The following is a 26,286-nucleotide window of genomic DNA, read 5'->3' on the forward strand; positions in this document are numbered from 1 at the left end:
TTGGATTTTTTCTAGCTAAATGACAAACAACTTGGGAATTGGTATAAAGGGTTTAAACATCTTAAATCAGATTCCATCAAGTAGAATTCTCAAATGTTGGGCTTTGGTGTGTAAATCAAAGCCTATAACAATATCTTCTCTTGGGAGTTTGGATCTTGATACTGATGTTTTAACTAAGCCTACAACGAATGGTTGATCTACAACCGAATTAAAAATTCTTTCAAACGGCTTCCACCATTCTGTTAGGAGAACCTTTGAGTTCATGTTGGTTTCTGCTGCTCCAATATTTATAATGGCTATCACAGTAATGGGCTTGTTATACTTGCCCATGTAGATGTTGATAGGGATATGAGGAATTGGCACCACTGATAAAATGTTTGAATCTACCTCTGTAATGCCCTCAAACCGACCCGATCTACCGGATCTGAATCTCGGGTGTTACGTCCTTTTTACAGATGTAACTTGAAACTTTTCTTTCTTATTCATTAATGTAAACGTCTATCTTTGTATAGCATAATTTCTTATGGCGTACATTATATGGTTGTATTTACAACACGCCTAATTTAGAAACTTATACACTCTTACTATTATTCTTCGAATCGTCATACTTAACTTAGTCATAAGTTTGCTCCTCCATAATACGTCAAATTAAGGAATTACAAACACGCTCAAAAAATAACTTATAGTTAATCCAATCCTATTGTTGGACAATCTTAAAACTATCCGCTTAAGCCTTATTCTTATTGACTATATTTCAAACTTTCAAGACTTTGCCCAAAGACATACTCATAAAACTTTTTCTTAAATGGATCCATCATTTTACCTATTTTAGAACTCATTCCAAAATTCTCACTTCTAAAACAAGACCCAAATATTAGGGCTTTGCTGGGTGAGATGTTACAACCTTCTTTTGGGCTTGGATTTTAGCCTGGAATATGTAAATTCCTTCGTACAAATCATCTAAAGAACTATATGAATTTTCATTAAAAAAAGCTTTGAATGGTGCATAGGGATTAATTAGTAGGTTCATGGTCTACTGAGAATAGATATTTAAAATCATCTTGTTCCTTGATTCTAATTCTTGATTCAGTCTATATCTAATGGATGTTTTTTCACCTTTTTTATTGTTAGGACAAATTTTTTTTTTTGCAAAATGTCTAGGAGATTTTTTTTTTTCTTCTTCAAATACCTCCATTTTGGTTTTTTTCTTCTAGAAAAGTTGGAGTTCGGAGAAAATTAGAGTTTGAGGAAAAGTCAAATTTGAATAATCTGAGGTGGGCTTTTTTCTTGGTTCTGTATTGACAATGCTTGTCTTCTAATTGCATATTACCACTTGAATTTTAAATTAATTTTTAAATTCATCCTTACAGTATCAATATTATAAGAATAAAATCCTTTCATTAGTCATCATGTCTGATCTTAATCTTATCTTACTTGAACTCGAATATGTGTTGAATAGTAAATGTATAACATGAGTAAATTGATTTCATTATAAGGTTTTTTTTTTTTCATCTCATCTCTTGAATATTTCAGAAAAAAAGGAAGAGTCTAAACAATATAAATCTTATTTAGCTATAAGATTGCCAGTAGCATTGTCATAAGTTTAAGCTAAATAGAAATGAAACATCCAAAGACCTTAACATAGAAATTTAAGACAACTTATCATTTTGACATCTTAGCAGCCAGTTCTCTTACAAGCTTAGCAGCAACCATTGCAGTCATTCCATCGACGGTGTCACGTTGTGGATTGAACTCTACTACATCGGCAGCAACCAGATTTCCTTCAAGATTGTGTAGGATATTGAGAACATCACGAAAGGAAAGGCCTCCCGGTTCGATGTGAGATACCCCCGGTGCAAAGGCTGGATCAAGACAGTCCACATCTACTGAAATATACACACCCTTTACTCCTTCCCCTAGTTTCTGTCAAAGTACATTATGCATTATCAGTCTCAAATTCTAATTTTCATTCACTTTCCATCAAACCAAACAACAGCTTTTTTAGTTTCCAATTCTAAAACAATCTATTTTAAAACTCTGGGAAACCATTTTCTGCAATGTATCACTAAGGAAAAGAGGAAGAGAAAATGAGAGGGACCAGGTTTTCCAAGAAATGACAGTCTTTTGAAAATGTTCGCATTTCGTATTGCTCCACTCCGAACCTTTTTCCTTGTTCGCGCCCTTCAGTTGTTATCGATCTGATACCGACCTACCATAATAGCACCCTCAGTCAATCAGATTGCAAAAAGAAAAAAGATACATCATCCCTTTCCTGCATTTTGGTGATAATATGTATATAAAATACTTCGAGAAAACTTAACAGACATTTTTAAATTTACCTGCAAAAGCCGCCTAGCATAACCACCCTCCATAATTCGAGCAAAAGAAGATGCATGTGAATACTTATTTCCTTCAAAACAATCGTAAATATCAGGATGGGCATCTAAATGAAGTATATCAACAGGTCCACCAAGCTTCTCAGAGACCGCTCTTACAACAGGAAAGGATATCGAGTGGTCACCGCCTAAAACTAATGGGCGTAACGGATCCTGCAAAGTATGGACATAAGAAAAATTGAAACTAGCATCATGATAAATGGCTACCACAACACCAATGATCTTCCCTTGCTCGCCAAAAAGCTCAGGTGAGAAATATTTAACAGATCAAAGACTTCTAAAGAGGACAACCGGAAAACTAGTGGAAAATCAAGATTCGACCTACTTCAACACATAGATAATGATGAGATTGTTTCCAGAACAAAGTTCAGCAGTTCGGATTCTGTATAAATCAAACTATCAAAGATCTACTTATGCAAGCAGTTCAACACAATAACAAACATATTAATCTGTCAACGTAATTCTGAATAAAGAGTTTAAACCAAAAAAACTAGTGGAAAGCAAGATTCAACCTATTTCGACACATAGATGATCACAAGATTGTTTTTGGAACAAAGTTTTCAGCAGTTCTATTTGTGTATAAATCAAGAACTGTTTATGCAAGCAGACCACCACAACAATTATCCTCATAACGAATCAAAGTACTGAAGAAAGAAGCTAAACCAAAAAATTAGTGAAGAGCAAGATTCAACCTATTTCAACAAATAGATGATCACAAGATTGTTTCCAGGACAAAAATAAGCAGTTCAGATTGTGTGTAAATCGAAAGCAGTTCAACTTCAACATAACAACAATAATCATAATCAGTCAAAGAAATTCTGAACAAAGAAGCTAAACTGAAAGACTAGTGGAAAGCAAGATTTAACCTATTACAACACGATCACAAGATTGTTTCCGGGACAAAGTTCTGGAGTTTGAATTGTGTATAAATGAAGACCTATTTTTGTAAGTAGTCCAACACAACAACTACTATCACAATTAATCCATAGTAATTCAGATGAAAGAAGCTAAACCAAAAAACTAATTGAAAGCAAGATTCAAGCTATTTCAACACATAGATGATCACAAATTGTTTCAGGCACAAAGTTCAGGAGTTCGAATTGGGTAATCAAGACCTATATACGTAACCAGTCAAACACAACAACAATCATCATAATTAATAACAAATAATTAAGAAGAAAGAAGCTAAGCAACAACTCACCTCCTCCATTACTAGCTTGACAGATTCACTTATGACACTCATCAATCTATCATCATCTACACCACAATCACGTATTTCTTGGACAGGGACATCACCAACATCAGTTAGCACCCGTGGATCATTTAGTTCCTTGCCTGCAGGACCAAGGAACACGGATTGAGAATATTATTAACAAGTTAGTTCTGGAACTGCTTATATTTTAGATTACAAATGTCAACCAAATCCGTTACAATGATGAAAAGAGTAGTGGAAACCTATATTACTTGGATTCTGAAGTAAGGGTGAGATACGGCTATGTGTGGGACATGAATATGTTTTAACTTTTCAAGTTTTACCATGTACTAAGAGGAGAATAACCTCACAATCATGTCTGAAAATATGTTGGGCACCAGTAATTCAAGAAAAATGAAGAGTCGGAACAAAATGATTAAAACTTTCTGACATCAGACATTCATGTCATAATGTCAGATGGAAGCAGCCAAATCAAGTGAAGAGATAGGAGTCAGTACCAATGTTGTTCTGACTTTTCATTCATTTTTCTTGAAGATCTCCTGTAAATGCATACCCAGACATGAGTATATAGGGGATATCACCCTCCAAAACCATCAAAATACGTTGAAAAACTTTTAGAAAAAAACTAAACATATCCGTGTCAACCACATACCCATACCAGAGTCCAGAGCAACATGTCACTACCAACAATCAAGAAAAAAAAAAGACGTCTCTCATGCCAAGGATATATAATAACATCCATTACTGAAAGGAAGATGAAGAGCGACCTTCTTCAGTGGCTGAGTTAGTGCTGCCACACCAGATAGCCTCCCGAATACGAGGAGGAGCAAAAGCGGGTCCTTGAAGAAACGATGAATTATGTCCTAAAGGAACTCCAAGCAGTGATGTTGATGCTAAAGCACCGCCCAAAGCACGCACAAGTTCTCCCTAGTAACAATATTATTATTATAAATTTCAAAAGCCTTAAAATGGAATGGAAAAAAACAATCAGTTTAACTTAAATAAATAAAAAACCTTGAGCTTTGCCCTCTCCCGAATAAGGGTAAGAGAAGCATCGATAACACGATTTTGGCCCTTTTCTATCAAATCAGAAGGTATATTCGCGGCTTTTAGCTTTTGCAAATAATGAATTCCTCTTCGCACTACCCCCGAGCTCGACATGTCTGCAAAAAAAGTTGTGAAAAACATTGATTGTGATCATCGATGATGAGGATGAGGATTTAATCAAATAACAAGTGATTCATAACCAATGAAAGATTAAAGAGGATGGGTTTTCCTAGAAAAAAGAAAGCAGTGGCATCTGTACCTTAAACTTGAAGATGAAGAAGAAACTTAAAAGCTTTAGGTTATTGAGTAAGAAACAGGGGAATTGGACATGGAAAGAAGCAATGGGCAGGTTTCGTTGCTTGCGTGCCTTGTATGAACAGTCCCAGTCTCAAAATGTGAAGATGGGGGGTGGGCTTATAAAGAATCGATAATTGGCGTAACGGAGATAAAGAGATGATTAGCGTAAGCTGGCGTAAAGATGGTGATTTGCTGAGTCACGTAGGATTATGATGAGGATGATTAGCAAATTCCGGGGCTATAGTGGAGTAAGTACCAAGGTCACGCGCTCCCATGCATAGTGCGGCGCTCAGACACGGACGCATTCACTCACGCACCTCTATGCAGAAAAATATTCCGCACCACCCATGTAGGACGCTCTGTTTTTCTTTTAATAATTAGATTGGATTGAGAGAAGGTTAATATAAAATTCGTCCTTTGATATATTTAATAAATTACTAATATCGAAAAGATCAGAAAATTTTTAATAATCATAATTAAAAATGTATATTTTTATCATTTTAAAGTTGATATTTTTTATAACTTTTAAATGGTTAAATTAATTTTTTTATTTTTAAAGGTTAAAGTGTAATTTTATCGTATATTAATTTAAAATTTTATAAATTATAAAATAACTAATAATAAAACTTTCCATTTTAAAGAACGGAAGCTCCTATCAATCCCCTTTAGTTTTGCCCTTGAGAAACAACAATCTAATCGCTCAACTTTTAAAAATCAAATTTTGTTCTTGACGACTACCGCATCGATCTCTAACGATGACAACCTTTTTTACAGTGCTCTTTAATTTTACGAACACTATTACAATGCAATTATAATAATAGAGAAGTGTAACGATGCTCACAAAATTAGATTTCGAGATGACGGTAAAGAAGATAAATCATTTGAGATTTGACATCATGTGCATCGCTAATGCAGTAAAACTCTTGCAATAGTTTCTTAGTTGAACAGAGTTAGTCACCAAGTTAACCTAATGATTGCGAGTTAGGGCAAAATTTTTGACAAATTGATATGGGTGATGTATCTCTAATTTATTTTTAAATTTTTCTCAATGTTGCCAGTAATATTTGTTTGTCTTTTTCTTCTCCATTAGACTTGTTTGGTGCATTCTTCCAAATTTTTTTTTTAAATTTTGAATTATTTTACATATTTTAATTATAAATCTTAACTTATAAGAACCTAAAATATGTCTGCTTGAATCTCGTGTTATTGCCTATTGCCTGGGTGTTCACATTCCTTAAGAATAGTTTAGATTTGAATCATCGTTCTAAAAAAAACATATATGTTTTAATTGTATAAACAACTTCATATATCTTAATTATGGTTTTTAATTAGATTAAAACCCTAAACCCTATCACACAAAGATATGTATGTAGAAAGCACAAATTTAAAATACGATGTATGTTTAAAATAACATACAATAATTAATATATACAATAATAAATTTTACATATTAAAATGAAAATGTATAGAATATTGAAATGGAGTTTTGCATATTAAAATAAATGACTAAAATAAAATTTTCAAAAATTGAATGGTCAAATAAATTATTATGTCTATATTAAAAGTTGATCAAACTTATATTTTTAGTTAAATTATTCACTATTAATTGAGGTAATAAAGGTAATAATGTTTTTAATTTTTATTCAAGATAATAATCTCTACTAATTGATGTAATAATAAATATTTTTATTTTTAAACCGTTTGGCATTTAAATTTTCATGAGTTAATATTTGATATATTAGCCTTGTATTCTTTTTATTTTATAAGTAATTTTAAAATTTATTATGTGTTTTTTATATTTATTTTTTAATATTTTATTATAGCGCATTTGAGACACTTGTCAACTTATTAATCATATTTATGAAATCTAAATATTCTAATGTGCACTAAATATTTTCCATTATTTCAACGGTTATAAATGATTTAATAGCAGCCACGGCAAAGCAAGAAAAAAGTTAACTACACAGTAGGTTATCTTAAAATAGTGTCGTTTTATTTTAGTCACTTTAATTTTTTATCAATTTAATCACTTTAATTAATATACTTGTTCGAATTAATTATTATCGTTAAAAATTTTATTAATTTCTTAACATATTACTGATATAACACATTAACTAATTAAATGACGATATGCGACACTTTTATTACTTTTAACTAAAACTTAAGTAACTCTCTTTTAATTATTTCAAAACATTTTTTTCTTCTCTGTATCTTAGAAATGGAGTCCCTGATTCTGTTTTTTTCTTCTTTTTTTTACATCTCCAGATGTGCACATTAATAGAGAGTAGTAAATCCTACCAGACATACAGTAAAACAGTATCACTATACGCAGACACCAATCCATCAGAAAATTACATAGACAACGAACCCTTTTTCATTGATGATGATACTTTTAAGGGTTTTTTACAAAATTATTATAAAAAATAAAAAAATAACCAAAATATTATAAATTTTTTTATTTACCAAAATATTATAAAAAAATTCATTTATCAAAATATACCAAAAAAATAAAAAATAGAAAAAAAAACTTGACAACAGCCTGATCAGGCCAATCACATTGACGGCACTAAAGGTGCCAAAGAGATTGGCGGCACCAATGGTGCCAAAAGACTAAAATGTAATTATATGTAGTTTTAAGGACCTGACGTGCAAATTTACCATTTTGAATTTTGAAAGTGAATTGCTGTGTTGGGGCACTAAAATTGAAATGTGGCTAATTGTCTTCTAAGCCCTCCTTATTTATTATTTTCTTTTTATTCCCCTTCAACTCACTTTTTTATTTAATAAACAAGCCCTTAACCTATTTTTGTAGTTAAATAAGCTCTTAATATATGATTTTTACTCATAAAAGTCATTTATTTTATTATTAAAGTAAATATATTTTACCTAAAGTAAAACTATTTAAAAATTATAAACTAATTAGTATTTTATGTATTATTTTGGTAATTTGATGAGAATAGTTTATTTAAAAATTTACTAAATTTGATGAGAATAGTTTATAATTATAATTTATTTTTCTATTTGGGTTACATTTATGGGTGATCAGTTTTATTATTACTTCGATTTTCAATAAGGCATGTCCGGTATTTCTATTATTATTTTAATTAGAATTCTCTCATTTATGGGTGATCGGTTTATTATTACTTCGGTTTTCAATAAGGCATGCCTGTATTTCTCTTATTTTTAATTAGAATTCTCTCATTTAATAACTCTATTTTAATTTTAAAAGATTAAATTAAAATAGTTTACTTGATTTTTAAATTAAAATAGAGTTATTAAATGAGAATAGTTTATTAAATTCAAATAGAGTTATTAAATGAGAATAGTTTATTAAATTAAAATAGAGTTATTACTTAATTAGAATTCTAAGTATATTAATTATCACTTAACTAATATTAGATTTAATTAAAAAATTAATAGAAATATCAGGAATGCCTTATTGAAAAACCAGAAGTAATAATAAAACTGATCACCCATAAATGTAACCCAAATAGAAAAAATAAATTATAATTTTTAATAAAAGTAGGGCTTACTTTTTCTTTTGCCTTTTTTTTTTTAAGTTTGAGGGTCTTTTTGATGCATTTTGAAAGTTCGAGTATCCAATTAAGTGCAAAAAAAAAAGTGGGGGCTTAAATTTTTTTTAAAGGTTTAAATGCCTTTTTGATGCATTTTGAAAGTTCAAGTACCCAAATGTGTGTTAAAAAAAAAAGAAGCAAGGGCTTAATTACTTTTTTTGAAGAAGTTTGAGAGCTTTTTGCACCCTTAAGCTTATTCTTTAATTTAATCAATTTTTATTTCTCGTACTTTTAAAATTTTAAAATTTTAATTTTGACCCAAACAATTGCAGTTAAATCTAATTGGGTCATTCTAAATTTCTATATTTTTCAAATTTTAAAATTTTATCCTTAATGCAAATGAGTAAATGATAGTTAATAACTCATTAACTGAAATTTTAGTAATATATAGAAATAATAAGTGACATGATATTACATATATGATAATATGTTTGTCGTATCAAATTTTAAAAATAGTAAAACTTAACGGTTATCATTTAGTGAAAATTGAAATTTTAATATTTAAAAATACAAAATAATAAAATTTAAAAATAAAAACTAAATTTATAACCTTTTCAGAAGCAAAATTTAAACTTATTAAAAGTTTACAAAATACTTGTATGGAGTATTGGGATGATTTTTGTCACCGTAACAATTTAGAAAAATAATTTCATATTAAGAATTTATTAGTCATGAAATCAATATATTTAAATGATATTGAAATTAAAATATAGTTTCTATTATACTAAAAAAATATTATTTTTTAATAAATTTTATGTTAAGTCAAGTGTTTGAATGTATAAAATATATTAACAGATTATTGTATTGTTTGATAAATTGAAAAATTAAATATGAATAATTAAGTGTTAGAAATTAAGTATTAAATTTAAGTTATAAAATTTGTTTGGTATATTACTTAAAATTAAGTATATAATATAATTAGATCGTTTGATAAATGTAAATTTTAAGTTATGAAAAAATATTTAAATTATCAAGATTGATATAAGTTTAGTATAGTTTAGAACCCTAATAATAATTAAGAGTAGAATTTTATTTCATTTATACTTATTATATCTATAAATATAGATTTTGGAGAAGTACAGAAACATCGCTATTGATCAATATTATTAAAGGCTTCCCAACAATTCAAGTAGAAAGACTTATTTATATAGTGTTACTCGAAGAAAATTATAAAGCATACATGTTGGCTTATAAAAAGAAAAATAAAGAAAACTAAAAACATAAAATAGTTTTCCTATAAAACCCTCCATTTCCCTTATATAGAAAAGGTTAAAATCAATTAAAAATAAGTGACTAAAATGAAAACTTATTAAAGTTGGGTAACTAAAATAAGTGTACAGTAATATTGAATCAATGGCGAGTAACCAAAATGAAAACAATTTTTAATGATAGTGCCTAAAATACTTATTTTATTTCCAATTCTTTTCTATATATTTTGCGTAAAATAGTTAATGTTGGGTTCGATTGAAAACTTAGGGTGAGTTTGAATAGGCTATGGAGTGCGGTGCATTTAGTTTACTTTTTATCTCACACTATCGTATTTAATATCACCGCCATCTTTAGTTTGGGTGAGTATTTCAATAATGTCTTCTGTCGTCAAAAATTGTGTTCTAATGATTTTTTTAATGAATTCTTGAATTTTTCATTAGTAGAGTTGTTTGATAAATAATAAAATAAATATATTTACGATTAAGAAAATAATATTTAATATTCTTTGAATATTTGAGTTAAAATTATCCTGTGTTAAAAAGTAATTAGTTAATAACAGCGAGATAATGTAATTAATAAAATATAGTTTAGTCATAAAAAGAATTAGAATAAAGCATTTTTATAATTTAAGCGGAGAAGAAAACTGAATCGGAAAAAAAAAATCTGAAAATAAAGGTAAAAATAAAAGCGAAGCATATTCTCACTCTATTCGAGTAGCGAAGAGTCATTTTCAGTTCCCTAGCTGTATTGTGTGTCTAGTTTCTTTTCATCTTTTAACATTTCTATTGATAATCAAATCCATATAATCTGTTCAAGGTTTTCTCTTATCATCCTGATTTCTCCTTTTCTTTCTTCCAAACGGGACTGTTGTTTGGAAAGAAAGAAAGAAAGCAAAAGAAGATCAAGTGACTGACTGACTTTTGAGAAAAAAAATGGATCTGTGGGCTGTCCACTTGAAGAACGCAAACCCTGGGAATCCTCCTGCTTCTGCTTCTTTGTTGTTGAAGAGGAATTCGATTCCTGAAAGACCCAATTCTTGTAAGGTTTCCAACTTCGGAGTTCTTCCGATCGGGGTTTCAAGAACATGCCTCCCTTCATCTTCCATTCGTTCTTTCACCGTTACGTCTATGGCTAAGAACAATAATCACGATAGTTCATCATCCCCTTCTTCTGGTATGCCTTTCTTTTCTTCTCATGCAAATTTAGGAAGAATCATGGCTTTTGACTTTCTTTTTTGAAAAAGAAAATTTCAGTCATTAGTTCTGTGTAATTTGTAATTTATATGTTTGGGTTCTTGAAGCTACTTCTTGTTGAATTCTTGAACGTGATTAAGGATGATTACCCTATGTTTGGATTGGATTGGAGTGAGTGAGGGGAAGGGAAAGTAAGGTGTTATTTTGAAACTTATGGAACAATGGTAAACTCATAAAGATCACTGATTTGATATACTAGTCTTAATTGTGGAATTGTTTATTGGGATTTCAGTTTGTTCTATTCTATGGAATATTTATTATTGCCACAGGTAATGTTATTGTATTAAAATTTAAGTTATTTTAGGGTGGGTTTGGATGGGCGATTGGGTGCGGTGCGGTGCGTTTAGTTTACTTTTTGTCTCACACTACAGTATCGCTACAATAATTAATATCACCGCTACCGCTATTTTTACACTAACAGCAGGTAAACGCACCGCCCATCCAAACTCACCCTTAGTCCAACTGTTGAAGCTTTTTCTCAAATCCTTCCAAATGTGATTTCAACTGTTTGTTGTGTCACTTTTTAAAGAATGGTAAGTAATAAGGACGTACAAATCTGTTCTTTTCGTACACTATGTTTGGTTGGAAGGAAGCTCATGTATCTATTCTTTTTTCCCCATCTTGTTCTATATCTAAAATAAGCATTAGTTCATTTAGATTTTCTTTTTTTTTTTGTAGGGGGGGTGATTTAAAGGTGGGTGTGGGGGTTTTTAGGGTTTGAACCATGCTTTTATGTCTCACAAGCCTCATGTGGCTAGGCCAAGAGATCATTGCCTAAATTCATTTAGATTTGGTGAATACTCTCACTGCAACTTTTCCTTTAATTTTGGCCTTATATAATTTATTGGTCCCTCATTCCTTCTTTGTTTCCTTGTTTCATCTTGTTATTATGACTTGGTGTAACATACCAATACATAAGTTGGCATTTTAGAGTTCTTGCAATTTGAATTTTTACGTAGTTATTGAATGTTTGTGGTAATTTATCCAGGAAATGGTGATCAATCTATTCCTGACCGGGACAGTTCAAGAAGAAATAATTCTTCAGAGAGCAATAAATCTAATGGTGATGCTTCTCAGAAGTTCCTTGATGTAAACACAAACTGGAGGGAGTTCAGAGCAATGCTATATAACAACTACCAGGTGATGTTTTTCTTCTATGTACCTGATGCTTCTCCAATATTGAGGGATCTTGCTTGGATTCAGTTGTGTGTTGGCTATTTCAATAGTTCTGTCTTCTTCTTTATATTCAGTTTATTATACTGTTTTCTTCTTGGATTCACAAGATAGCCGAAGGTCCAATGTCAATAACTTCCATTTTATGATTCTTCTCATTAGTTAAGACATTACTAGAGAAAAACCATTACGATTTCATATAGCGTATTAATTAGATTAGTTATTATGTTCTTACTCTTCATTTTCATTGAAATACCTGTGTTTGGAATTGGTGTCTGAGACCTTGGTGTGACTGTATGAGGATATGACTCAAAGGATCCCTCAAATACATGGAAGAAAAATTGACTATACCCTTGTTGGAAAGAATCCCGTATTTGACACTAACATCCAAGTCCAAGTTGATATAGATGTCTAATTTTGTAAACTTGAAGCTGAATCTGGTCATATTGGTAGAACTCTATTGCTTTTTTATCATTTTCTGCCTTGGATATGCTGCATTTGGAAGCAAAACCTGTATGCTTAATTGCAGGGTTATTATTAGGTTTTTTCGATGTCAATTGACCTTTTAGGAACATGACAAGCATTGCAAGTGATGTGCAGAAAATTTGGATGCTCTATAGAGACATTTTAACTTTTGTGTAAATTTTTAACAGGTGGAAAAGACAGATTCCGTTGCTCAAGGTGGGACACCTCATGTGTCAAAACCTCTTGGCCCGAAATGGGCTCACCCACTTTCAGTGCCAGAGACTGGCTGTGTTCTTCTTGCCACTGAGAAGCTTGATGGAGTTCGCACCTTTGAACGCACGGTGGTTCTGCTTCTCAGATCTGGAACCAGACATCCACAAGAAGGGCCATTTGGGGTTGTTATCAATCGCCCACTTCACAAGAAGATCAAACACATGAAACCCAATAATAATGAATTAGCCACTACTTTTGCTGACTGTTCCCTGCACTTTGGGGGGCCTCTTGAAGCGAGTATGTTTCTTTTAAAAGTGGGAAAAAAGTCGAAGATTGGTGGGTTCGAAGAGGTGATTCCTGGCCTCTGTTTCGGTGCTCGAAATAGTTTGGACGAAGCTGCAGAGCTGGTGAAGAGAGGAACACTCAAGTCAGAGGATTTCAAGTTCTTCGTGGGGTATGCAGGATGGCAGCTGGATCAGTTGAGAGAGGAAATCGAATCAGATTATTGGCATGTGGCTGCATGTAGCCCGCATCTGATATTCGGAGATTCTTCTGACAGTTGGTCAGAAAGCTTGTGGAAGGAGATTTTGCAGGAAATGGGTGGTCACTACTCAGAATTAAGCAGGAAGCCTAAGGAAGATATATAGTGGGGGGTACCTAACAGGTAAAAATGTAATCACCTAATGGATGAATATAGAATTAAGATGTTGGGTATTGAATCAGGTATTTCTTAAACTATAGATGTACAGAATATTATTAACTGCCTTCTTTAGTCAATTGATCTTCTTTCTTCTCTTTTCAGAGTCTGCTATCTAACCCTAAAACCAGGAAAATACTAATCATTCTTCTTTTCTCTTCTCTTCAAGAATCATCTGGTCTTGTGGTATATTGTATATACCGAGAACTGGGCGATTAATGATCCAATAGAAAATAATTAAAAATGAAAACATTTTTACAAAAAATCAGTTTGTGTTTTTTTTAATAAAATGATAAAATTTGAACTTTTAATCTTTTATTTCATATATTATAAACATTATACCACTAAATCAATTTTTTTTTCAAAAGATGATATCATTTCTACCAAAAGGAAAAAATACTCCTGTTATGAATAAGATATTTAGATTATATTTATATAATAAAGTTCAAATATTCTACCAATTGATTTATTTAGAAAATTGATGGAGCTATTGACAAACAATATGCTTTATTTCAAAAGTTTTTACAGAATATTTCTTACAAGCTTATGTTTTTACAAATGATCTAGGAGAAGAATTTCCTACTATAAAATTCATACTAGATCATGAACCATTTGATGTAACAAGTATTGAATGAGGTTTTGTCAAAGATATAGTTGTGCAAAACTTTTCTTTTCATTTAGTAAAAGATTTTCTAGCTATAATTAAAGCTGTATTACAAAACATCATAAACAATGATGATTTTTATTACTATTTTCATATAGAAATTAGTAGTTTTATTGGTATAGCTGAATAATAAAAATTTCATCAGCCATATCAAATTTGGATTATCCAAAAGATAGTTGAAAACCCCCAATTATCAGCCGTAAATGAGGACAAAGATCATTTGGCAACAACCATTGATTATTGTTTTAAATTACCAGGTTATTATCAAATTCAAGTTGGATTTGATTTAATAAATAAAGCCAAATTTCTACTCCAACAAAAGGATTATCAATTTTGGACCGAAGAAGAATATTGGCATGCGAAACTGGAAACAACCAGGAAGAAAAAGATGAAAGGTCTCTGAGGTTATTAAAAAAGATAGCTGATATGGACATTGAAGATTTTTCATCCTACATTCTAGAACAAATTAGAAGCACGTGGGATGATTGGAACTCACCAAGATCTTCATTTAATTCTTTACATCTAGATGAGATTAAAGAAATGAATCTCAACAATATGCAAGAAGGTTGAAGTCAACAAAGATGACAACCTAAAAGAAAGGCAATCCATATACCAACAAAAAGTTTGGCAAAGTGGAAGTCATCATGATGGAAGCAACCATTAATGATAATTAAAGACATCCATATGCAGACAAAAAGTCTTGCAACGTGGAAGCTATCATCAAAATAATGATGACGCAAGCAATGATGGAAGCAACCATGACACAAGCAGTGATGGAAGCGGCCATTAATACAAGCATGTAACGTGGAAACAACCATGACTATGCAATTAAAGAAGCAAAAAGACATGGGACGTGGAAGCAATCACATCTATGAAGAATTGGATCCTTATCAGGACTAGTGTTCGGGATTCAAAATACAATTGTATAGAATTTTTAGAATTCCTCTATAAATAGAGAGGAAAGATCAATTGTAGAGACATCTTGTAAATTACCAAATTCTTTACTTTTTAGTTTTCTCTTTTGTAAATATTTCCTTTTGTAATAAAAAAGTCTATATTTTGCAAGACTTTTTGTCTGCATATGGATGTCTTTAATTATCATTAATGGTTGCTTCCATCATGATGACTTCCACTTTGCCAAACTTTTTGTTGGTATGTGGATTTCCTTTCTTTCAGGTTGCCATCTCTGTTGACTTCAACCTTCTTGCATATTGTTGAGATTCATTTCTTTAATCTCATCTAGATGTAAAGAATCTAATGAAAGTCTTGGTGGTGAATTCCAAGTCTCCCATGTATTTTTAATTTTTTCTATTATGTGTGATGGAAATTCTTCTATCTCCATATCATCTATCTTTTTTAACAGCTTCACAGATTCTTCATCTCTATCCTCTTGGATGTTTCCATTAGGAAATGCCAGTATCCTCCTTCTATGTGTCCATAATTTATAAACATCATCATGGAGAAGATAACAGGCTTGTGGTAATAAATTAATTCCGGTTTGGACTTGATAATGATCAAATTTTTTATAACATTCGTCAATGGTTTTTGCCAAATGTTCTTTGTTTTCATTGACAGCAGATAATTGGGGAGTTCCAATCATCTTTTTTATAATCTAAATTTGATATGGCTGATAAAATCTTTCTTTTTCAGCTATACCAATTAAACTACTAATTTCAATATGAAAATAGTAAAAGAAATCATCGTTGTTTATGATGTTTTGCAAAACCGATTTTACTATAGCAGGAAGACTTTTAAAAGATTAAAAGAAAAGTTTTGTACAACTACTTCCTTAATAAAACCCCATTCAATATTGGTTATATCAAATGGTTCATGATCTAATCAGTATTTTAAAGTAGGAAATTTGTTATCTAAATAATCATTAAAACATATGATTGTAGAAAATATTTGGAAAAAGCTTTTGAAATTGAATTTGCTGTTTGCAAATTACTTCATCAATTTTGTGAATATTTCTACTGGTAATAATTTCCTAGCTTTATTATACATACATATTCTAAACATTTTATTCATAATAGGATTATTTTACCTTTTCGAATAAAATATTGAAAAATATCAAGAAGATTGTTTATCTCCTTAATATCTATGATAAAGAGTTAGAATTTATCTCAATCTCTGTGTAAAATAGTTTTAATAATAAATCTTCAGATTCACTTTCCTTAGTTGTTTTTTCAACTAAAAATTGTGAAAATCTGGTAAGAGCTCTTCTAAAATGGGCTCTTTGTTCTGAAACATGAGTTTTCCATATTTCATTTATAAAATTATAAATTTCTGGTGATAAACCAGAATTATAAAAGTCTTTAATTTTTGAAAGATCTTTTGTTTCTTGAATTTGTTGTTGTTTCAACAAATTTTCTGCTCCCATAATAATTTCAGCATAACTGGTTTGTGATGCCAAATTTTGATTTTGGGACCATTGTAATTGACTCTCCTTTTTTTGGGGGGTTCAATGAAGAAATATTTCCAACTGGTTGGTTTACCATTGGATATTTTAAAACATTTGTTCCAATCGGTTGGTTTACCATTAGATAAGACATATAATATCCCTGGTTAGGCTAAAATGGTATTTGAGCAGGTACAAGTCCTTTTTTGGAGTTTGATACTGCTTTCCCTTTGTTGGAATTTTTGTGAACAGTTGTCCACTCACCAACTATTTCTTGTAGAGGTTTTTTACCTCTATCCATAGAACCTGCTAAGATAATCAACAATTATTAGTAATAATTATTTATTATCTAACAATTTAACTAGTGTAAAATTTTTATTACACACAATATTATTATTATTTTCAAGTGGTATTTCTAAGAAATCTTTTTCTACTGATAACCAAATAAAATGTCTATCAATAGTAAAAGGTAAATACCTATGTCGAAACCATTTTTCTGAAAACAAAAATTTAGTTGTCGACTTTAAAAAAAACAAAATTGGAGTCGTCACCAATCTTTTATTAAGGTGTGATTGGATCACCTAAAAAAACGACTTTGGTCTACGAGTTTCAGAAAAACAGATTCGGGAGTCAGTTACGTACGAGGAAGGATTAGCACCCTCGTAACACCCAAAAATTGGTACCAAATTGATTAATTAATGTCTTAAAGTCGAGAGTTAAAAAAATGCGATCCTTAATTAAATTAAATTATTTATTAAGATTTTCTCATTTAAAAAAAGAAAAACATCACACCCAATGCGTTAGGGCATAACATTTTATTCTCTTCAAGATGAGTTAGTCCAAAAAATTAGTCCAAAAAACTCGTGTAATAAAATTTAATAAAATCTGATTGTTTAAAATTTATGAAGAAATCGCAGCCCAATACGTTAGGGCACAATTTCCTAAAATCTAAACATTCAATATTTCCTTTATTTTTAAAAAAAATCTTTGTCTTGAGAAATCAACGTGTCACATCCAATACGTTAGGACACAACATATTGAATTCCCGATGACAAGTTTTATTTTGTTTGATTAAAGAGCAATCCTCGATTGTTAGATTTTACGAAGAAAATCGGAACTCAATACGTTAGGGCTCAATTTTCTTGAAAATCCTAAATATGAGTATTATCTCTATTTTAAAAAACTCTATTTTTAAATTCGAGTAAAAAGATGACGTAATGTTATATTGTATGTATGAACGTCACAATAACAAGTACAACAATGGCATATAAATAATATAAAATAAATAAACGAAATGAATATATATAAAAAATAATCCATGACATGCAAAAATATCAAATAAATAAAGAATATAAATGTAAACACAATTAAATAGCGAATGAAGAAAGCAAGCAAAATAAATAAAGAAAAGAAGGTATATAGTATACACATAAAAATTATGAAGATTAAAATATACATGTGATTTATAAAACTTTGGATTATAAAAATTATATAACAAAATATATAATGCAAAGAAAAATATAAACGTATAAAACATGTGTTAAAAATATATGTATTTGAGCATTTAAAAAAGAATAAATATACACATTTATATATATAAATGTAAAAAAACATTCGTTAAAAAATAAAAATATATACACACATACATATATACAAATATATAAAAAATCAAATTAATAAAAATAAATACGTATATATAAGAGAAAAATGTACATAAAAGAAAAATAAATACACATATATATGGATCAAAAATAATTACATAAAAAATAATAATAATTACATTATTGAGATTAATTAAAAAAATGAAATAAAATAAAAAAACTAAATTGAACTGTAGGTGACAAATCTGGGGTAAATCCGCAAATAAATAAATCCCAAAGGACTGTATTTAACGCGCATATAATCATTAAGGGACTGGAAGGGAAATTTTCCCTTTCCCTCTAAACGGCGTCGTTCAATAGGGACAAATTTGAAATTTAAAATAAATTAAAAGCGAATTTAAAAAAACAAAATAAACTTAATCGCAAAAATATTAAAAGGCGGAGGGGCTAAAAGCGCAATTTACCCCTCCGCTCAAAAACACGTGGATCCTAGACCGGGTCGGGTCGGATTCGGGTCGGCCTCCCCAAAACGATGCCATTTTGGGCGTCTGGGGGCTCTCCAAAACGGTACCGTTTTGGTATCCTATATAAGCCCCTATTCTTCCAAAAAAATCACTTCAAACCATTTAAAAAAAAAAAAACCAAAATCCTTTCAAAAAACTCTCAGCCTCTTGTTCTTCGGCCAGGGCCAGGTCATCGGCCACAGCGCCGGCCGCCGATCTCCGGCGTCGACACCGCCGTCTGCGATGGCCGAAAAAGGAGAAAATCTCCTATTCAAACCTTTCGAAGCCTCTAAGCCCATATCTAGGTTTAAATTTTCCAAAAACCGACAAAAGCACCCTCAAAAAACCTAGAAATCTTTCGGCTTCTAACCGTCTGTCCTCGGAGACGAACATCGACCATCCCAATTGCGTTCTGGAGGTAAGCGAAAGTAAGTTCTTTCCTTTTTGTTTTATTGTATTTTAGCAAAGTAAAAAATAAAAGAAAATATAGAAGAGGACAATGCTAAAATATCAACCTTTTGATTTCTTGATAGATTTTTGTACTCTTTGATATTCTGTTTGCTGTGAAAATAATAACTTTTTGTTTGTATTGATTTTCGAAAATCCCCCTTTCTACAATATATTGGTGGCTTTTTTATAGCCGAATCAAAAAATAAAAAGTAAAGAAACACATCTGTTTGATTCGATTTACAAAATCTTTGATTTTCTAATTTTGCTTTCTTGTAGGTGAAGATCGTGCTGGGCTTGTGGCTGCGGCACTGTTGAAACCCTAGGGTTTCTGACTGTCATCCGGGGGTTAATTTGGGCCCCTGTTTGGCTTGGGATTTTGGGCCTAGTTAATCTTGGGCCTCTGTTTAGTTTGGTTTGGGCCCTTATAGGCCTGTTTGTAGTTTGGGTCTTTTAGACCCGGGTAAAATCTTGCATGTACAACCTACATATAAAATTATTTCCTAATAATATATCTCCCTGCATGTTAAGAAAACATACTATTTTAGAAATCACAAATCTAACGTTGTTTATGTAGATTGGTATATTTTTAGCTTTATGCTTAATAATAGTTTTTTTACCATCTATTCCCATTATTTTTATGGCTTTTTTCATTAATTCCCATTTTTCTACAGGAATTGCGTTTCTCCTGCAACTACTGATTGTAGCTCCAGTGTCTATCATAGCATTCAGAGAATATCTTTTATATTTTCTAAACTGGAATGTAAGTTTAATATTTATTCCAACTCTTGAATTTTTATCAATTGTTGAAGCTTGAATCTCTTTCATTCTAGTTTTTCTAGAATTATTACTGGGTTCAGTAGGAAATATAGGAATTTGAACAGTTTTAATTCCTATTGGTAAGCTTAGTACAAATTACAACCATAGACACAGTCATTATAGACCAAGCAAACATTGGCTTTTAGCCACAAACAATGGTTCCCAACAACCAAGATCCTGAAATATTAGCGGTCAAACCTCTAAAAGCAGAAAAAGAGAAGGAAGCATCACCATTCACATTGGCGACAGCCACTAATAATAACATTAGTGTGTATGATCCCCATTACCGAGCGTCTTCGTTTTCACTGAGGATCTTGCTTACAAAGAAAGAGAGAAATAATGAAGCACAAGACAGAGCTGAGCGTCCTAAATCACCCATCGGAAGACACCTTAAGAGAGCAGAGGCTCGAAGACACCCCAAACCGACACCTTAAGAGAGCAGAGGCTCGAATACACCCCAAACCGACTGAAATCAGCCATTGGCGACACCTAACCCAGAACAACACACAAACAGTGACTGAATCGTCGAGGATCTTGGATCTGGCAAAAATAGATAAATAAGGAAAACAACATCTTGAGGCTTTTGGCATTGCCACAAATCCACCAATTGGGAGTTGCAGCAAAACTCTCACCAAAAGTGGAACACCGACATCAAAACACCACACTGGTCCCTCCTTAACATAGGTCCGCTCGAGAGAAGAGAAAAAAGCCACGAACGCTCAGATAAATCCCCTGAAAAGGATTATTAAACCGAGAGGATGGAAAAAAAAGGAGAACAAGGAGAAGGACGATCAACCATCGATGACAGGTGTTTGACCGTCTAAAACGAGAAACTGAAAGAAAGCGTTGGAGCGACGCTTAGGGTTTCTTGTCAAATTTTCAGTTCACAAACCTAAAATGTCAATTACCAATCTAATGGAGTTGAAAATTATTAGTGTAAATTTAAATATAAATTGTTTATAAATTAAATTTAAATTATCAATTAAATATACTAAGCTAAAATTTCTTCCTACTATTTTAAACAATGTAAATGATTAAAGCGAATGTCGATTGATTCGTTAATCACCAACTAAGCTAATAAATTTATATCAATTATATTAATTGTTTGTCACTTTTAGCCTAGGATTTCCTTTTGGTTTCATCTTAGACTAAAAAATACTACCTAAGCTCTCCTCTCGATCTCACCTGGGCATATAGATTTTCTCTTAGTCTCACTATTCGACACAATAATATCGAACTATCTAATAATTAATTTTCCTTTTGGTCTCGTTTATCTAGATTTCCCACCAGAGGTGTCAATTCTAGCATATGAAGTATTTTAATATAAAAAAAAAAACCAAACAATCAAGCATAAATATTAACTTAATCTAACAAACAATTTATCAATTAACTAACAAGCAATATCGGCACGTAATAAAGCTCAACACCCAAATAGACATTTCATCGAATAATTGATTTGCACAATTTAAAAGTAAGGGTAAGAAATACTCATTATGCGGAATTAATGGCATCCGGAAGTTTGATTCATCTTTATTTACAAAAGTCTTTAGCAATAAAAAAAATAAAGTAACAAAAAATAAAATATATTCTAAAAAGAAAAGGGGAATCTAATTTAAAAAGAAAAAGAAACATAATCTAAAAATATGGGAAGAAAAATGTTTAGCCTCTACTCGTCAGATTTCAATGTCACGACACCAACACCTAGGCTTTGGTGTCGTGATATCCGTGGTAATGGGCATGAACTTAGCTTGGGGGCACTTGGTGTCACGACCTTAATGACAGTGTCACTGGATTCCTTCACTTCAATAATTGGCTTGGAGTTGTGATCTCGGGGCTTGGAGTTGTGACTTTGGGGCTTGGTGTCGCGACTTTAACGACAAGTTACTCCAAGTCTTTTCTTTGAAGTTTACTTCCTTGATATTTGACCTTAGTCATCTCCCACCACAAGTTCAAATCAATCATTAGACTTCCAACAACATAGTTTTGTTAATTTGGATTTAAGAAAAAATAAAATATAAGAAAAATTAACATTAACACTAAAACCTAAGAATCGATAAAAAAACATTAAAAAATGTTCATAAATTACTTGAAAACAAGCTTATTAAATACTCGAAATAGCCTAATTTTATTAAAAATATACAAAATAAAGGATAAAATTGATATAAAATTCAGAACCTAATATTATCCATGAAAAATGTGGTATTGAGATTAACCTTATTATCAAATGTTAGGCATTATTAGTAACATCATGCTGTCCACTTAATGTAATGTTTTTGAACTAAACATGGTTCTTTAATCAAGGAGTCTTTTCATAGAAAAATTCAAGTGAATCAACTTTTTCAAATTAATTTTTTGTTTTGTCGACAATGGTGTTAGTCTTCGGACTGGTTGCTAGTCACAATTTCTCCAACATTTTTTATAGTTTTATTTTATTTTTAAATTTAATCTACATTTTTATGGTTTTATTTTGTTCACAATTTCGTGATTCAATTATGAACACATTTTTCGTGGTTTTTGTTTTGTTCACTATGTTCTCTTTGAAAGAAAAGGTCGTTTTATTTTACTTTTAATTTTTAGCATGTAGTGATACATGTGATGTTTGCCAATATAAGGATGCCGCTGAATTTATTAGGAACTGTTCTCGGAAGGCTTTACTATGATAAATCATAGTGATGTGATAGATTCAAGATGAGGAGAGAAGAATAAACCATCTAAGACTTGGCTTTTTGTGCATCAGTGATGCTGTGAGTCTCTTGGAGCTTTTAATAGTTTTTTTTTGTAAGATGCACATTTCAACAATTTGATTAAGTTGATGCATCTCTAGTTTGTTTCTGAATAATTCCAATGTTGTAGTTACCGTCAATTTGTTCTTCTCTTTTTTTTTTTTAAAGATTACTTTGCAGACATGATATTTGTGCATTAGTTTGTAATAGATTTTTTTATTATATGTACTATATCTTTGTAGTATTGTTATTCATAGTTCCTATTAATAATAGTGTTTTGTTAAAGAAAAAAATAAAATAAAAAATGTTACATTCCTACCGATTATGTTGTGTATCATTCTCCTCTTACTTTGAGATTCAACTACTATACAAAGCGCATTCCTCCCATCTCATGCATTTGAAATAGCAATGCATGTAATCAAAACCGATTACAAATCAACCCTATCAATATTTCACCAGACTCTCATGACCCCAATTCAATATAACATTTCAGTCTCGGTCTCAATCTCGTTGTGTTGTGACTTGATAAGGTTATGAGGGTTGCAACTTGGCATATCGAAATCGGAGAACTGTCAGAACAAGCTTCTTAATTACAAGGAAGCCTGCTCGTGCAGTCGATTTTATACATTGCTGCGATTTCAGTTTACTGCTGTCCTCACTTCTCGATACGTGCTTTTCGTACAGCCTGCTGGATTTGTCTCTCGTGCTCTTTAAGTATATCTTCAATGTTTCCCCCAGGAGGCATCAGTGGTCCTGAGCAGTGGATCCTGTTTTTCTTTGCTGTATAAACCTGCAGTAGTTGAACCAAATATGAAATATCATAAATGGTGCAGTTACTTGCAGATACTAAAACATGATAGTTGCCTCAGAGTTGACTAGGACCATTTCTACCCCAAACTCGACATTCGACATTGAATGCACACACTTGAGTCCAAGTAACATAAGTATGTAGGATGACTAGACCTAAAAACGATACGGTGATGATGATGATGATGATGACGATGATGAGAAAAGTTGGTAATGAGAAGTAGTTAGAAACAACTGGTAGCTTACCGAGGCTTGATCTTTGTTTGATGCTCTATCATATTTCGTATAGCAAGTGTTAGCTACCTGAGGCTTCATTGTATTCTGTTTTCTTAACTCGCTGATGTTTCTCGTACCACCTGTCTTGTTCCATGAATCTACTGCACTAGGATGGATCATCGAAGAGGAACTAGATATACCATTTTGTAAGTTGACCTTGCAAGGATCAAGGACCGAGGCACTAGGATGATCATATTTATGAGTGGCGCCTGGTTTTGATTGTCCCTTAGCAATGAATTCCGGTGAACGCGCTTCCTTAAGATCTCGCGAACCTCTACTAACCGATTCAGCTCCTCGACCCTTCATAGCCTCTGCTCTTTTCCTGAAGTTACATCATAGAATAAAGGTTTAAAGATGGATTCAAAAATTTCTCAGTATCTCAAAAAAAAAAAAGGTATGGAATTATTCATGTTGTTTCATTCTTAGGCCTCCATCAGTATAGGATATACGCATCACAATGAAAAATTAATTGGCATGATTTTCTTGAATTTTTTAGTATAGCATGTGTTTGTGTATGCATAGGTTAAAAAAAGGCTGAAAATGACGAACCTTCTTGCTTCCTCATTACGTTGTTTGGCATCTTGTTCCTTGCTTGGAGGATACTTCGGCAACTCTGATGGTGTGCAAGGGAAGGGCTCCGTTGTGAAGAACTGAAAATTCACACAGAGGTCAAAATATAAATCAAACTACCAAATCATATTTCAAGATGTGCAGAAATGAATACTGAACAACAACAACAAAAAAATATATATAGATGTTTGTCCAAATACCTCACTTCTAAGTGCTGAAGTAGCAGATCCTCGAACTTCTGGTTCGATCGCAAGGAGTTTATCAATAAGAGACAAGGCAGACTGAGGCAGATTTCTGAAAGTGTCAGCAATCAATCGTTTGTAAGGTTGTTGAGGTTTGAAACTAGTTGCATGTGGAAGTTTTGTTTTCTGCCAATACTCCTCGGAGGGTGAGCCACAGAGTTTAAAGATCTTATGCATTTGCTCCACCTGGAAGTAATCACAAATGGAAAAAACTTAGAAACAATTCTAAGTATCAGTATCCGACACTCGTACCCGAGCCCTGGAAACAATTTGAGGAAACAGGTCACATTCTACACAGAAAAGAGAGAGTACCTCTGTTCTTCCTGGCATAATAGGCTTCCCAGCAAATAATTCAGCAAGGATGCAACCCGCACTCCACAAATCTATAGCAACTCCGTAATGAGTGGCCCCAAGCAAAAGCTCGGGTGCCCTGTACCAAAGAGTTACGACACGGCTTGTTAGTGGCTGCTTTTGGTCAGCTTTAAAAACTGTAGCCAAACCAAAATCTGCAATCTTGAGAACTCCATTGTTGTCAATCAAAAGATTCGAGCCCTTGATGTCTCGGTGCAGAACACCACGGCTATGGCAGTGTTCAAGGCCAAGAAACAGCTGTTGCATGTAACATTTTATCTACAACAAAATTGCATATGCCTCTTATAAGAACTACAGCAGATATAGCATGAGCAAGGTATTTTATGCAAAATAGAGAAACATGTACGTACCTGTTGTTCCTTGAACTTGATGCCGGGATTTCCTGCAAGCCCTGCAAGGTCATGGTCCATGTACTCGAAAACGAGATACAAGCTGCACGATATCCTTGAAGTGACTATACACTCGAGCTTCATAACATTTGGATGGTCGAGCTTCCGTAGAATGGTGATTTCCCTAGCCATGAAACGGACACTCTCGGGTTCCACATTAACAAACCGAACTTTCTTCATAGCAACTATTTTGCCCGTTTCAAGGTCACGAGCCCTATATACGCTGCTATAAGTTCCTTGTCCAATCTGCATATACAAATTACCATGTCAGTTTTGGGGAAAAACATTGCTGAAGTGAGAGAAAGTAAAAGAAAAGCATTGATGAGAACTGATAATTACTTTCTCTAACTTCTCAAAAGATTCGATCCGTCGAGGCACCCATCCCCTAACAGCTTCACCGGCAACCGAAGCTAACCAGGAAGGCCAACCGGCAGCAACAAGTTCGGCGTCAGCCCGAGCAGGAGAGTTAGCTATATCCACTGAAAGACGAACTTTGGATGGTCGACGAATGGAGCCATCATTGCCACCTCGAGCAACTAAAAGGTCCTCTTTCTTTGTTGGTGTAGGAGCGACCAATTGCACTGATTCCTTGTTGCTTCTGTTGTTCACATCTTTATCTTTCTCATTATCGTTTATACTCTCATCTTTGGCTCCTTTGGAGCAAATGCAGCCCATAATCACTCCAAAACAATCCCTTGTTTTTGAACAGCTCTGCCTCGAATATGTTTGTATAAACGATAAAACCCCGCTTCTTACCATGCATTAAACGACAGGGGAACCCTGAATAAATCTAGGGATTCCCATGTCCGCCATTGTTGCCGGATTCAAACCTCACAATGATATCATTTCTCAACTATTTTTAGTCCACACCCACCATTTAAAACCGTTTATTGAGAATCTAAAGCTTCCTTCTTTTATATGAAACAACCCAAATTGT

General features: G+C 32.2%; 3 protein-coding genes and 1 long non-coding RNA gene across 4 annotated transcripts; 2 read left to right on the forward strand and 2 right to left on the reverse strand.

Annotated features, from left to right (window-relative positions):
* Positions 1-1,549: 1,549 nt before the first annotated feature.
* On the reverse strand, positions 1,550-5,200 carry LOC105770037 (arginase 1, mitochondrial). Its single transcript, XM_012591066.2, has 7 exons — positions 4,916-5,200; positions 4,624-4,772; positions 4,377-4,536; positions 3,598-3,731; positions 2,340-2,549; positions 2,099-2,209; positions 1,550-1,923 (listed from the first exon to the last, which is right to left on the reverse strand). Exons 2-7 carry the CDS (start codon positions 4,768-4,770, stop codon positions 1,663-1,665), a joined length of 1,023 nt encoding a protein of 340 aa, XP_012446520.1. The 5' UTR covers positions 4,771-4,772; positions 4,916-5,200; the 3' UTR covers positions 1,550-1,662.
* Positions 5,201-10,442: 5,242 nt separating this feature from the next.
* Positions 10,443-13,642, forward strand: LOC105769971 (uncharacterized). The gene is made up of 3 exons (XM_012590962.2): positions 10,443-10,910; positions 11,979-12,130; positions 12,817-13,642. Exons 1-3 carry the CDS (start codon positions 10,670-10,672, stop codon positions 13,486-13,488), a joined length of 1,065 nt encoding a protein of 354 aa, XP_012446416.1. The 5' UTR covers positions 10,443-10,669; the 3' UTR covers positions 13,489-13,642.
* A 5,198-nt stretch (positions 13,643-18,840) lies between these two features.
* Positions 18,841-20,972, forward strand: LOC128041273 (uncharacterized). The gene is made up of 2 exons (XR_008196012.1): positions 18,841-19,132; positions 19,826-20,972. It is a non-coding gene; the product is annotated as an uncharacterized LOC128041273 (long non-coding RNA).
* Positions 20,973-22,968: 1,996 nt separating this feature from the next.
* On the reverse strand, positions 22,969-26,264 carry LOC105770830 (probable serine/threonine-protein kinase At1g54610). Its single transcript, XM_012592180.2, has 7 exons — positions 25,689-26,264; positions 25,311-25,595; positions 24,901-25,218; positions 24,547-24,774; positions 24,326-24,426; positions 23,747-24,098; positions 22,969-23,483 (listed from the first exon to the last, which is right to left on the reverse strand). The coding sequence occupies exons 1-7, from the start codon at positions 26,106-26,108 to the stop codon at positions 23,349-23,351; spliced, it is 1,839 nt and encodes a 612-aa protein (XP_012447634.1). The 5' UTR covers positions 26,109-26,264; the 3' UTR covers positions 22,969-23,348.
* Between the last annotated feature and the right edge of the window lie 22 nt (positions 26,265-26,286).

This window comes from Gossypium raimondii, chromosome 5, assembly GCF_025698545.1.
Source record: "Gossypium raimondii isolate GPD5lz chromosome 5, ASM2569854v1, whole genome shotgun sequence".
NCBI lineage: Eukaryota > Viridiplantae > Streptophyta > Magnoliopsida > Malvales > Malvaceae > Gossypium > Gossypium raimondii.

What these genes read in the sequence shown, in the direction of transcription:
- LOC105770037 (XM_012591066.2), bottom strand. Translation starts at nt 4,770, where the DNA reads ATGTCGAGCTCGGGGGTAGTGCGAAGAGGAATTCATTATTTGCAAAAG. An exon ending in GGGAGAGGGCAAAGCTCAAG is followed by an intron (nt 4,537 to 4,623) that starts GTTTTTTATTTA and finishes TATTGTTACTAG; the next exon opens with GGAGAACTTGTGCGTGCTTT. An exon ending in ATGCTAGGCGGCTTTTGCAG is followed by an intron (nt 2,210 to 2,339) that starts GTAAATTTAAAA and finishes CTATTATGGTAG; the next exon opens with GTCGGTATCAGATCGATAAC.
- LOC105769971 (XM_012590962.2), top strand. Translation starts at nt 10,670, where the DNA reads ATGGATCTGTGGGCTGTCCACTTGAAGAACGCAAACCCTGGGAATCCT. An exon ending in TTCATCATCCCCTTCTTCTG is followed by an intron (nt 10,911 to 11,978) that starts GTATGCCTTTCT and finishes TAATTTATCCAG; the next exon opens with GAAATGGTGATCAATCTATT. An exon ending in TGCTATATAACAACTACCAG is followed by an intron (nt 12,131 to 12,816) that starts GTGATGTTTTTC and finishes AATTTTTAACAG; the next exon opens with GTGGAAAAGACAGATTCCGT.
- LOC105770830 (XM_012592180.2), bottom strand. Translation starts at nt 26,108, where the DNA reads ATGGTAAGAAGCGGGGTTTTATCGTTTATACAAACATATTCGAGGCAG. An exon ending in CTTCAGCACTTAGAAGTGAG is followed by an intron (nt 24,427 to 24,546) that starts GTATTTGGACAA and finishes GTGAATTTTCAG; the next exon opens with TTCTTCACAACGGAGCCCTT. An exon ending in CGTAATGAGGAAGCAAGAAG is followed by an intron (nt 24,099 to 24,325) that starts GTTCGTCATTTT and finishes ATGTAACTTCAG; the next exon opens with GAAAAGAGCAGAGGCTATGA.